Source organism: Pistacia vera, unplaced genomic scaffold (genome assembly GCF_008641045.1).
Source record: "Pistacia vera cultivar Batoury unplaced genomic scaffold, PisVer_v2 Contig109, whole genome shotgun sequence".
In the NCBI taxonomy this organism is placed as follows: domain Eukaryota; kingdom Viridiplantae; phylum Streptophyta; class Magnoliopsida; order Sapindales; family Anacardiaceae; genus Pistacia; species Pistacia vera.
The window spans coordinates 590,366-602,844 of record NW_022195126.1 but is presented as its reverse complement, the minus strand read 5'-3'; the positions used below and the strand labels follow the sequence as shown (position 1 = coordinate 602,844).

Sequence of the window (12,479 nt, the reverse complement as noted above, 5' to 3'; positions counted from 1 at the left end):
TGTTGTTTTTGATGGTTTTGGCAGAGAAATCTTAATCCTTTGTGCCATCAAACAGCTTTATATAAGTTCACTTGCTGGATCATTGTGATTCTACGTTACTGCTGCTTTTTATGTCAGTTTAAAGTCTTTAAGGTAACGTATTTTAATCTACTCTCTCCCTCTCGGTTTTTCGCTTTCTTCATATATTTATATATATGCATGATGTGTATAGATGTACATAAGTTAGAGGTTTGAGATCTGGGTTTGATGTTGCTACAGTAGGTTTAAGCTTTATTGTCTCTGCAAATATTCTTCTTTCTTTCTCTATGATTGTGTGCATCGTTTTCTTTGCAGAATAATTGGCATTTGCTCTTAAAGCTCAATTTTCTTACAAAAAAAAGTTCCAGAAGCACTTATATCTTCAACAGTCTCCTGTCTCCCGTCATTTTGTTTTTATTTTTTTCTTCTCATCTCTCTCCTTTCCATATACACAGAAAAGGTTATTTTTTTTTTATTATTATTATTATTGATTTGTAACGTTTCCTAAGTTTTTTTTTGTGTTTGCTTTTGTTTTTAAGCTGAGAAAACAGTTAATGAGGCATAAAAAAAGCATCATTTAAACTGTATGGAGCTGATTATTGGAAGTAATTTATAACGTCTTGTTTGTTCTCATAGAAATTTCTCTACGCCAACAAAATCACAAAAAGAAAAAAAAAAAGATGAAAACGTATAACACAGATTATTGATATGCACATAATATAGCGATTCTGTTATAATGGGTTTATCAGTGCATCCGCTGATGCAAACAAATAGCGCTTTAAGAACTTGGAAATTAAACAAATGAATATAAGATTAGGAAAGTCTCGGCCAGTACTTACTATTTTTGTATGTTATCAGTGATGACTTATCTATTAATTCAAGGTTACGGTGATACATGTATATTTCATTAATAGAGACTTCTTCCATTTGTCTCTATTAATTTATAGATAAGTTCACTTTATCAAAATTTTGTCTTTTTAAGGAACTGTTTTTTCTTTAAGTAATGAAGCCCTCTTATAAAATATGGAAGTAGAAAACTTTGTTCTATGGAAAGATATTAACTTTTTTTTTTTCAATTTTATGCTATTTTGGATAGGCGATTTTTTTGAACAAAACAATGAGGTAAGAATGAAACAATCTAGAGGTATTACAAAATCAAACAAGTAAGCAATCACAAATATCAAACTAGTAAAGAGAGAAAAAAGACATGCTATTTAATCTAGTTCACTTAATAAACAGGTCACGTCCAGGTCTAGTAAAGTCAATATTATTAGAATATTATCTCACCTCTCTAGTTACAATGAATTTATTTGCTCTATAATTTGCTATCATACTCATACAAGAGAATAATAAGTTTACCCTGAATATGTCTGCCTAGCACCTTATTGTTGAAGTGGTTGACAACTCAACAAAGATTACGTATGTATGTCTTGCCAGATTGAATTCATTAATGAAATGTGCTCATTCTGCCGTAATTAGAAGCCAGATAAGGTGATTTAATGACTTCGTTGGAAAGGAATGATATGAAGGGATGTATACACGTGATTACGTTGTACTAATAAATATTACCTTGATTACCTTATTGGTTAAATGGATATTTGTTTTCATATCACCTTCTCCCTAGTGTTTTGTTTATAAAAAAGGCTTAGAATGATAATAAAATCCATATGACAGAATTGATTTTTGCTTTTCAAGTAATGATATTTGGTGCATATATATTTTTTGTTCCTTTTTTCTTTTCATTCAATCGTATTCCATCTCTGAATATATTTTCTTTTTATCCTTTCATTACAAGATAAGCACTATGAACAATTTTTGTCATTCTACCCTTTACATTTAGTTATACAGTTATTTATGGTTGAATTCATGAGACGGCAGTATTCTGTGCAATAATTGTGTATCGCTGACTACTTTAATCTGGTAAAGGTTCACGCTGGAACTGTTCCTTCTCCCTTACTTGTTCGTTTTGATGTGCTATTGTTATGTTTCCTTGGTCCCTTTGAAATCTGTTTATATGATGGTGAGAGCTGATTGTCCCTTCATATGGTAATTTATTTTACGCTGAGGGCTAATTTATAATAAATTATTATTGGATAATTGTTCTTTTAAGATGTTATGTTGATATAGGATAGCATGCACAAAGTTTGAAAGGCTTTTTTTTGTGAAGTATCTACAAATAATAAAGAATCTGAGGCTTCTTTCTTTCCTATTTCATAGTTTCCTTTCCTTGTTATGTTGATTGGCCTTGGGTCTTTAGTATTTATATAGCTAGACATGACATGATCCGTTTATCATAGTGGTTTTGATCATAGTCATTGCTTCACCGGCATTTGAGTATGTGTTGATTATATACTTTCTGATGGACCTGAAATATCCAATTGGTATTCACGTAAGACAGGGAAGGGGAGAAAAGGGCAAAAGGGGTTAATCACGTGGGGATAGGTGTCTTGTTAGTTATTAGAATCCTGGTGTCAGAATAAAGGGTAGTGGTAGCAGGGGTAGAGGACATCTTTGTTTTTGTGCATGAATTGAGTCTGGGAGGTGCTGGCCCTCGAAGACCAGCTAGGTGCTACTGTTTCATTCCTAAAACTGATTGTTATCCTTTTTGATTCTTATTAAGACTGAATATACAACTTTTACCCTCTTTGATATATTGCTTGTGGATTGTTGTTGGTTGTTACATTTTTTGACGATTATTAAACTGTGTTGAGATACGGTTGCTGGTGTGTTTGGTGTGGTGCTTCAGTTGAGGTCTCTGGTTTCCATCAATTTGGTATCAGAGCTCGTGGATCATCTGAAATAACGGCGGTTCAGAGGGACGTCGCCAAGGTAATTGAAGCAGTGAACTCGATGAGGGAAATTTTAATGGACATGCAGAACTGGATGCGAAGAAGAGACGAAGAGGAAGAAGAGCGACAGAGAAATTTGTTTGAAGAACTTAATCGAGATAGGGAAAGGCGCATTGAACATGGCCCTCACGGAGGACAGGGAGACTCAGTTGGGAACCAAGGTGGAGAAGGGTTGAATCAAGGCAGAGAAGGGTGGAACCGCTGAGACTTGGGTGGTCGGAAACTGGAGCTACCCCTATTTTTCGGCGAGGACCCTTACGGGTGGATGTTTCGAGTGGAGCGATATTTCGCGATAAACCAGCTCCACGACAACCCTCTGCATGGAAGGAGAAGCACTCCACTGGTACTAGTGGACAGAGTCGAGGACGGCGGCGATGACTTGGCCAGTTTTCAAGGTTGCATTGCTGCAGCGATTTAGTGGGACACAGGAGGTTAGCCCTTTAGAGCTGTTGATGTCGATACGGCAAGGAGGATTGGTGCTGGATTTTCGTCGGCGGTTTGAGGAGATCGTGACACTAACACAGAGGGAGAGATAGGACATCCTGATGGCGGCTTTCCTAAATGGGCTAAAGCCAAAAATCCGGGCAGAGATTAAAATGCAACAACCGGATTTGTTGACCCGACCCGACCCAACTCCCTGACCTAGGTGACCCTAGTGGCCCAACGTGTGGAAGAGAGAAACATGGCCTTAGAGTAAGCCCAAGGAGGCCTGGGCCGAACAGGTAAGTATCGGCATATAACTTATGGGCCCAAACCTAATTCTAATTCACCCAGACAAGATGATAATATGAAGGCCCACCCTCCAAATACAACTGACCCGTCACTCACATCAGTCAACCAAACTCAACACTTTCTCCCAAAACAAAACTCCCAACCAGAGGTTCCCATTTGAAAACCACGGCAGAACGATTTCAAACAACAGCAGAACCAGTGCATTCCGGCGAGAATTTTCGTTCAAGAAATTGACTGAGGCCGAGATACAAAGGAAAGAGAACGAGGCTTGTGTTACCGATGTGATGCAAGGTCCTCACCGGGGCATAAATGTGGAGAGAAGCAGTTCCAGGTACTTTTAGTTGATGAAGAGGAAAATGGGGAGGAAGAGATAATTAATGAAGAAGAAATAACGGAAGAGGAAGTACCCAAAGAAGCCGAGTTATCAATTAGTTCGGGAGTTGGGATCAATGTGCCTAAAACCATGAAATTGAGTGGCGAAATTAGGGGTAGAGAAGTTATGGTTTTAATTGATAGAGGGGTGTTGCATAATTTCGTAAACAGAGGCCTAGTGGAGGAGCTTCAGATTCCGGTAACAGCTACTAAAACATTTGGGGTGAGGGTTGGTGATAGCTATAATGTTAAATGTCAAGGAAAGTGTAAGGGGGTGTGTCTGAGGTTGCAGAGAGTTGACATAGTACCGAATGTTTTTCCGTTTGAGATAAGTAGTGCTGATGTTATTTTGGGTTTAGCTTGGCTGGAAACGTTGGGTGAAACAACCACAGATTGGAAGAAGCTTGTGATGAAATTTCGATGTTTGAGAACAATGGTAACACTGCAAGGAGATCCAACTTTGTGCAAAACTATGGTGTCACTCAAGGGGATGTTGAAGAGGCTACAAACCGAGGGTCCAGGATATTACATTGAGTTCGGGAATTTGCAGCTACGATCAATAGAGGAACTAGGTCATGATAAGCTGGTTAGAAATTTGTCACAACAGCATCAGGAGTTGTTTGAATCCCCACTAGGACTTCCACCGATTAGGGTACACGACCATGCAATTAGACTTGCTGGAGGAAGTCAACCCCCTAATATCAGGCCCTACTTATTATTTAAAGAGTGAAATTGAGAATATTGCTCGGGACATGTTGGTATCCGAAATTATAAAACCAAGCAAAAGTCCATACTTAAGCCCTGAGTTGTTGGTGAAGAAAAAAGATGGTGGGTGGCGATTTTGCGTGGACTACAGGGCTTTGAATAAGATTACGGTGCCTGACAAATTTCCAATTCCGACAATTGACGAATTATTTGATGAATTGGGAGGGGCTTTGGTGTTCACTAAACTCGATCTTAAATCAGGTTACCATCAAATTTGGGTAAAGGAAGACAACACTTACAAGATCGCTTTCTGCACCCATGAAGGTCACTACGAATTCCTGGTAATGCCCTTTGGATTGTCGAATGCCCCTTTAACCTTTCAAGCCGTATTTGCGGAGATTTCTGCTGGTTTTCTTCGACGACATCCTGGTCTATAGACCGGATATAATAGCCCACAGAGACCACTTGAGTATCACCTTTCAGACCTTGAAGTAGCACTAGTTAGTAATAAACAAAAAGAAGTGCATATTCGCTCAATCTCGGTTGGAGTATTTGGGCCACATAATTTCACCAGAGGGAGTGGCAGTTGACCCAGCGAAGATTGAGTGTATCCTAGCATGGCCGACACCTAAAGACATCAAGGCCTTAAGGGGATTCCTCGGGTTAACTGGGTATTACCGGAAGTTTGTTAAGGGATATGGCACGTTGGCAAGACCTCTCACTGCGCTACTTTTCAAGAACTCCTTCAATTGGACCAAATCATCACAGACTGCATTCAATGAATTAAAAAGGGTAATGACCACGGTACCAGTTCTTGCTATGCTTGATTTCACTAAATTTGTTATTATTGAAATAGATGCTTCGGGACTAGGATTAGGGGTAGTTCTGATGCAAGAAGGAAGACCAATAGCCTTTATTAGTCAAGAACTGTCATTAAGATCACAAGCCAAGTCAGTTTATGAGCGGGAGCTGATGACAATTGTTTTCGCAGTTCAAAAGTGGAAACACTACCTTCTTGGTAGACATTTCATCATCCGAACCGACCGGCGTAGTCTCCGTTATTTGAATGACCAAAGATTACATGGGGAGGAGCAACAAAAGTGGATAATCAAACTATTGGGGCTGGACTATGAGATACAATATAAACTGGGGTTAGAAAATAAGGCCGCAGATGCCTTATCCAGACGAGCTGATAGGGTGGAATGTAGCTCTATTTCTACTTGCTATTTTGGTAGCCGTAAAGAATGGGAGAAGGCTATTTAGCAAGATCATAAGTTGAGCAAAATTAGCTGTGATTTGATCGCGGACCCCCATAGCCACCCGCATTTTCACTTGGTGGGACACCAACTTTTCTATGATGACTGGTTAGTATTACCTCGCGCAAGTCCGCAAGTTCAACTCCTTCAGGAATTTCACTCATCCCCCATGGGTGGACATTCAGGAATTTTCGGAACCTACAAATGGTTATCTCAGGTTGTCTATTGGGAGGGAATGAAGAGTGACACTCTGAACTTTGTTCGCAACTGTGTTACGTGTCAGCAGAGTAAATATGACAACCTCCAACCCGCCGGGTTGCTACAACCATTGCCAATACCAACCCAAATGTGGGAGGACCCTTTTATGGACTTCATTGTAGGCCTACCAAAAGCTCAGCGAGTCGATACAGTATTAGTGGTGGTTGATTGGTTGACCAAGTACAGCCATTTCATCCCTCTCCAACATCCTTACACAGCCTAACAGGTAGCTAATCTCTTCATCCAGAACATTGTTAAACTACATGGGTTCCCAAGGACAATCGTCTCAGATCGGGACAGGCTCTTCATGAGCATCTTTTGGGGAGAGATGTTTAAATAATCAGGCACAAAGCTACACATGAGTACTGCGTATCACCCTCAATCGGACGGTCAACCGGAAGTGGTTAACCGTTGTGTTGAAACTTACCTCTGTTGCTTTGCGGGACAGCAACCAAAACAGTGGCCTAGGTGGTTAAACTGGGCAGAATACTGGTTTAATACAACCTTCAGCCGATCCTCAGGTATATCTCCTTTTCGGGCATTATACGACAGAGAACCACCAGTCCTTCTTAGATATTCTGAGCACGCATTAGTAGTGGCGACAGTTGATGAGCAAATGATCGAAAGAAATCACATCTTGGATGAATTAAAGCTTAATTTGTCCAAGGCTCAAGGGGCCATGAAGGCTTATGCGGATGGTAAGAGAAGAGATGTTCAGTTCGCAGCAGGTGATTTAGTTTACTTAAAACTTCAACCATATCGTCTTAAATCACTGGCCAGAAGACCCAACGAAAAGCTTAGCCCTAGATTTTATGGGCCTTATGAAGTGATTGAAAAAGTTGGTCTTGTGGCTTATCGCTTGCAACTTCCCACCACGGCTCGCATCCACAATGTATTCCACGTCTCCCAACCGAAGAAAGTTACATCTCAGCCAGTCACCTCGCTCCCACTTCCTCACTTTCTCGATGGAGATATGGTACTCCAAGTTGAGCCTGAACAAGCCTTACGGAAGCAAAGGTTGTTAAATGGGGACTATGAGGTTCTGATCAAGTGGAAGGGGTTACCAACCTGTGATGATACCTGGGAGCCATATGCAACCATCTGCAACCAGTTTCCCTCCTTTCACCTTGAGGACAAGGTGACACTCCTTGGGGAGGGTAATGATGGACTCGAAATATCCAGCTGGTATTTACATAATACAGGGAAGGGGAGAAAAGGGCAAAAGGGGTAAATCACGTGGGGACAGGTGTCTTGTTAGTTATTAGAATCCTAGTGTTAGAATAAAGGATAGTGGTAGGAGGGGTAGAGGACATCTTTGTTTTTGTGCATGAATTGAGTCTGGGACGTGCTGGCCCTCGAAGACCAGCCGGGTGCTACTGTTTCATTTCTAAAACTGATTGTTATCCTTTCTGATTCTTATTAAGACTGAATATACAACTTTTACTATGTATACAACTTTTACTATCTTTGATATATTGTCCGTGGATTGTTGTTGCTTACATTTTTGGACGATTATTAAACTGTGTTGAGATACGGTTGCTGGTGTGGTGATTCAGTTGAGGTCTCTGGTTTCCAACACTTTCTTACTGCAAAAGCTATACATTCATGATACACTGGTATTTAACTTATTATTAGGGTACTCTGCTTGAAACGAGTGGTTTAGTGGGTATGAAAGATGCATAGATAACTGTGAGAGGTAGAGATAACATCAGATAAGTTTGTTATATATCTTATCGTTAATGCATGAACTCGCTAGTGCAGTGTTATGGCTTATACTCTTCTATTATGCCCTTTGAATTGGGGCTGTTGCCGTCTATGACTGGTTTATTCCACAAGTGGAAATTTACATGTCTTATACTGCATTGACCAAGTATAGTATTTAGATTAGCTGCTGCTCCAAAAAAAAAAAAAAAAATTTCTGATCCATGATGACTAACTGTACATTTATGCAAGCATACCATCATTTACTTCCCATCTTTTGCGGGTCAGCATTTGCCTGCGCACAACACATATAACAGTCCTTGTCCTCCATTGCTACAGAATAGCTCCTTCAGGAATTTTTTATTGAGAAAAATACAATAGTGCTTATACTTATCAACATATTCTTTTCATGATCTCATTGTCATCATTTTCCAGCATATTGTAGATATAACGCTCCTTGTTTTCCCCTGCTACAGGTACTTGGATAGCTCCTCGAAGATCTTTTTGGTTGAAAACATATTGTTATTGCTTAAATTTGCGTTTATAAACCTGCTCTGGCAACATGGTGTCAAGATCTTGCATAAACTTGGTGGACTTAGCATCTAGTGACATGTTTAGTATCCCTCAAAATCTAAGAGTACTCCCTCGAGTGATGACTGTTCCAGGAATTATTTCTGACATTGACGATGATAATGCTTCCTCACCTATGTCCCGTAAGAAAAAGATTATAGTGGCAAATTTCCTTCCTTTACATGCTGAAAAGAATTTGAAATCTGGAAGGTGGTCCTTCAGTTTTGATGAGGACTCACCTTTTTTCCAAATTAAGGATGGCTTCTCATCTGATTTCGATGTTTTCCACGTGGGGTCCCTGAAGGCTGATGTAGATCCAATAGAACAAGAAGAGGTTGCGCAGATACTACTTGAGGAATTTAATTGTGTGCCCACATTTCTTTCTTCTGACACCCAGAAGAAGTTCTATCATGGGTTTTGTAAGCAATACCTGTGGCCACTTTTTCATTACATGCTGCCCATCTGCCCAGACCTTGGCAATCGCTATAATGACTTGCAGTGGCGAGCCTATATTTCTGCTAATAAGAAATTTGCTGATAAGGTCGTGGAGCTGTTAAATGCTGAAGATGATTATGTATGGGTTCACGACTATCACCTTATGCTTGTCCCTATATTCTTGAGGCGGCGTTTCAATAGAATTAAGTTGGGATTTTTCCTCCACAGCCCATTCCCTTCATCAGAAATATATAGGACATTGCCTACTAGAAAATTCATTTTGAAAGCACTTCTAAATGCAGATTTAATTGGTTTTCATACATATGATTATGCTAGTCACTTTTTATCTTGTTGTGGTAGGATGCTAGGCCTGCACTATGAATCACAGCAGGGTCATATTGGACTTGAATATCTGGGTCGCACAATATACATCAAAATCTTGCATGTGGGGATTCATATTGGTCGACTTGAATCTGCGTTAAATCATCCTTCATCTTCTATCAAGGTTAAAGAGATCCAAGAGCAATTCAAGGGGAAGAAAATTATTCTTGGTGTTGATGATATGGACATATTTAAAGGTATCAATTTAAAATTAGAAGCCATGGAACAGCTTTTGCAGATGCATCCTGAGTTTTGGGGTAAACTAGTGCTGATTCAAATTGTAAATCCTGCAAGGACCACAGGTAAAGATGTTGAGGAAGCAAAAAGGGGGATGTATATGATGACTGAAAGGATTAATGAAAAATATGGTTTTTTAGACTATAAACCTGTGATTTTGATTGACAGACCTGTACCTCTTCATGAGAAGACTGCCTATTATGCTTTGGCAGAGTGTTGCATTGTTAATGCAGTGAGGGATGGTATGAACCTAATGCCATACAAGTATACTGTCTGTAGGCAGGGAACTCCAAAGTCGGATGAAGCTTTGGAAATGGCCTCTGGGTGCCCACGTACAAGTACACTTGTTGTTTCCGAGTTCATAGGTTGCTCACCATCCCTAAGTGGGGCGATTAGGATCAATCCTTGGGATATTGATGCTGTAGCTGATGCACTGCATCTAGCCATCAGTATGCCTGAAGCAGAGAAGCAGTTGCGGCATGAGAAGCACTATCAATATATTAAGTCTCATGATGTTGCTTATTGGGCTCAAAGCTTCATGCAGGATTTGGAGCAAGCATGCAAAGATCACTATAGTAAACGCTGTTGGGGCATGGGCTTCGGTTTGGATTGTAGAATATTGTTCCTTTCTCCATATTTTAGGAAGCTATCTCGTGAACATATTTGTTCTGTATATAAAAGAACATCTAGAAGGGCAATATTCTTGGACTATGATGGCACTGTGGTGCACCGCTCTTCCATTGCAAACCCCCCCTCTGCTAAATTCATTTACCATCTGAACTGTATCTGCAATGACTCTAAAAACACTGTGTTCATTGTTAGCGGTAGGGGGCAAGACTCTCTGTGTAAAATGTTTTCGGAATGCCAAAATCTCGGTATCGCAGCGGAGCACGGATACTTCATGAGGTATATTTTTGTATATTAATATCTACTAGCTTCAAGATTTAGTTTCAGAAAGCCATATTTTTTCTTTGGTAAATAAGACAGCTGCCTGGTTCAAAGACAAATATTGGTCTTTTTTAGATACTGCTTTGTTTTTAGTCAAATGAAAGTAAAATTTTGCTATATGTACGAAGTGCTTATCTGTTTATTGATTCTAATTTATTTCCAACAAGTTTGATTATTTCTCATGTCGTATGGGTTTACTTTGTTTTTTCCTACAGGTGGACTAGAGATTCCAAATGGCAGATCAGTCACCGAGCTGCAGATTTTGCGTGGAAAAATATTGCAGAACCTGTGATGCAATTATATACAGAGACAACTGATGGTTCCTATATAGAAACGAAGAAAACTGCCTTGGTGTGGCACCATCAAGATGCTGCCTCTGATTTTGGATCGTGCCAGGCCAAGGAGCTATTGGATCATCTTGAAAGTGTCCTTGCAAATGAGCCAGTTGTTGTTATGAGGGGTCATGATATAGTTGAAGTGAAGCCACAGGTCTATATTCCGTCCATTATCTTCTTTCTCTCTCTCTTTTTTTTTTTTCTTTAATATTTGTTACAATGTAAGGGTTTAATATTGACCTGTTAATTTACAGGGAGTCACTAAAGGATTCGCTGCAGAGAAAGTACTTAGTTCAATGATCAGTAATGGGAAAGTTCCTGATTTTGTGCTGTGCATTGGGGATGATAGATCCGATGAGGACATGTTTGAAAGCATATTGAGCTATTGTTTATCACTTGATGCACCTCCAGAGATTTTTGATTGTACAGTTGGTCAAAAGCCGAGCAAAGCTAGGTACTACCTGGATGATATCACAGATGTTCATGCAATTATTGAAAGTTTGGGAGATGAATCCGTGTTTAAATTGTGGAGATAATAAATCCAAGTTTCTTCGCTCAATGCTCCTTGATTTTCCTGAGTAATGCTATCCGTGCTCACTTAATAAGTAGGATTAGAAGAACAAAGGATCTGCCATTGGTGGGTGGACATTTGATGCTGACTTTAACGATTCTTTCCTGTGTTGAACAAGGGGCTTCTCTCGAAGTTGGTTGTCGAGGCGAAGTTTGTGATGCAGCTCGAGGTTGTTTCTTTCTTTCTTTTCTTTTCTCTTCTAGGAATGGAAAGATAAATGGTAGGGATAAATGGCGAATTAGGTGGCTTCAAGACAAATGTAGGTTAGGTGAACAGGGAATAACATTAATCTAGTTTACAGAGAGATTCAGATGGTGATGACAGGTTTGTATACATGGAAAAGCCATGGAAGATGACTTTGTGGCCATACGAACTGTTATATTTATCTCAATTAATGTTTGGTTTGCTTTCATTTTGGGCATTGTAATTAGCATAATATGAAGTTCTATATAATTTTACAGTAATATTATTCGTATAAATTTTACATATAGAAAACTTAAGGCTTGATTATGTTAGAAGTATCGAACTATCACCAACTGTTTTTCTATTGAAGGTATCGAATTATTTTATCAATTAAATCTATTAAAGGTATTGAATTTTAAGTTTTTCTTATTTAAGGTATCAAACTTTCATATTTTTTTTTATAAGATTAAATATTGATGACATGACATTTTTTTTTTTTGTAAAAATTGCTGACATGGTAATTTTGGTGTGTTTATTGGATATTTAACGTGGTAATTAAAGTTGACTCGATATTTATAATCTCAAACCAACCATTTTTTTATTATTTCAACAAAAGTAACAAAACTCACCTAGAATAAATGAAATCTTTGAACAAACAATCATCAATATTCTCCTCCTAGTTTTCTCTTTGCAATTTTCTAGGTACTTCTTCTTCTTCTTCTGTTTTTCTATATGTTTCTCGAGAAAATCTTATATTATTGTTCTTTCTTCTTCGTTTTTGTTTATTTCTATTGTTTTGATGATTCCGGTAGGTTTTGATGCTGGGGTGAATTGTTGTGTTCGTTTTGAGAGTTTTCCTTTTTTTCTATTTTCCTGCATTTTCTCAGCAACTAAATAGTTCAGTACCTTTAATAGAAATAATTGATAA

The 12,479-nt window shown here is 38.9% G+C and overlaps 1 protein-coding gene across 2 annotated transcripts; it reads left to right on the top strand.

Annotated features, from left to right (window-relative positions):
* Nucleotides 1–23: 23 nt before the first annotated feature.
* On the top strand, nucleotides 24–11,832 carry LOC116136241 (probable alpha,alpha-trehalose-phosphate synthase [UDP-forming] 9). 2 transcript variants are annotated; one of them, XM_031421978.1, is made up of 5 exons: nucleotides 74–132; nucleotides 334–478; nucleotides 8,368–10,420; nucleotides 10,678–10,951; nucleotides 11,052–11,832. In XM_031421978.1, exons 3-5 carry the CDS (start codon nucleotides 8,454–8,456, stop codon nucleotides 11,331–11,333), a joined length of 2,523 nt encoding a protein of 840 aa, XP_031277838.1. In that variant the 5' UTR covers nucleotides 74–132; nucleotides 334–478; nucleotides 8,368–8,453; the 3' UTR covers nucleotides 11,334–11,832. The 2 variants fall into 2 exon arrangements, with proteins under 2 accessions (XP_031277833.1, XP_031277838.1); XM_031421973.1 differs by lacking the exon at nucleotides 334–478 and having other exon boundaries at nucleotides 24–132.
* Nucleotides 11,833–12,479: the final 647 nt, after the last annotated feature.

Excerpts from the sequence above, each read along its gene's own strand:
- LOC116136241 (XM_031421973.1), top strand. The coding sequence starts at position 8,454 with ATGGTGTCAAGATCTTGCATAAACTTGGTGGACTTAGCATCTAGTGAC. Across the intron at positions 10,421-10,677 it reads GAGCACGGATACTTCATGAG|GTGGACTAGAGATTCCAAAT; the intron begins GTATATTTTTGT and ends TTTTTCCTACAG. Across the intron at positions 10,952-11,051 it reads TAGTTGAAGTGAAGCCACAG|GGAGTCACTAAAGGATTCGC; the intron begins GTCTATATTCCG and ends GTTAATTTACAG.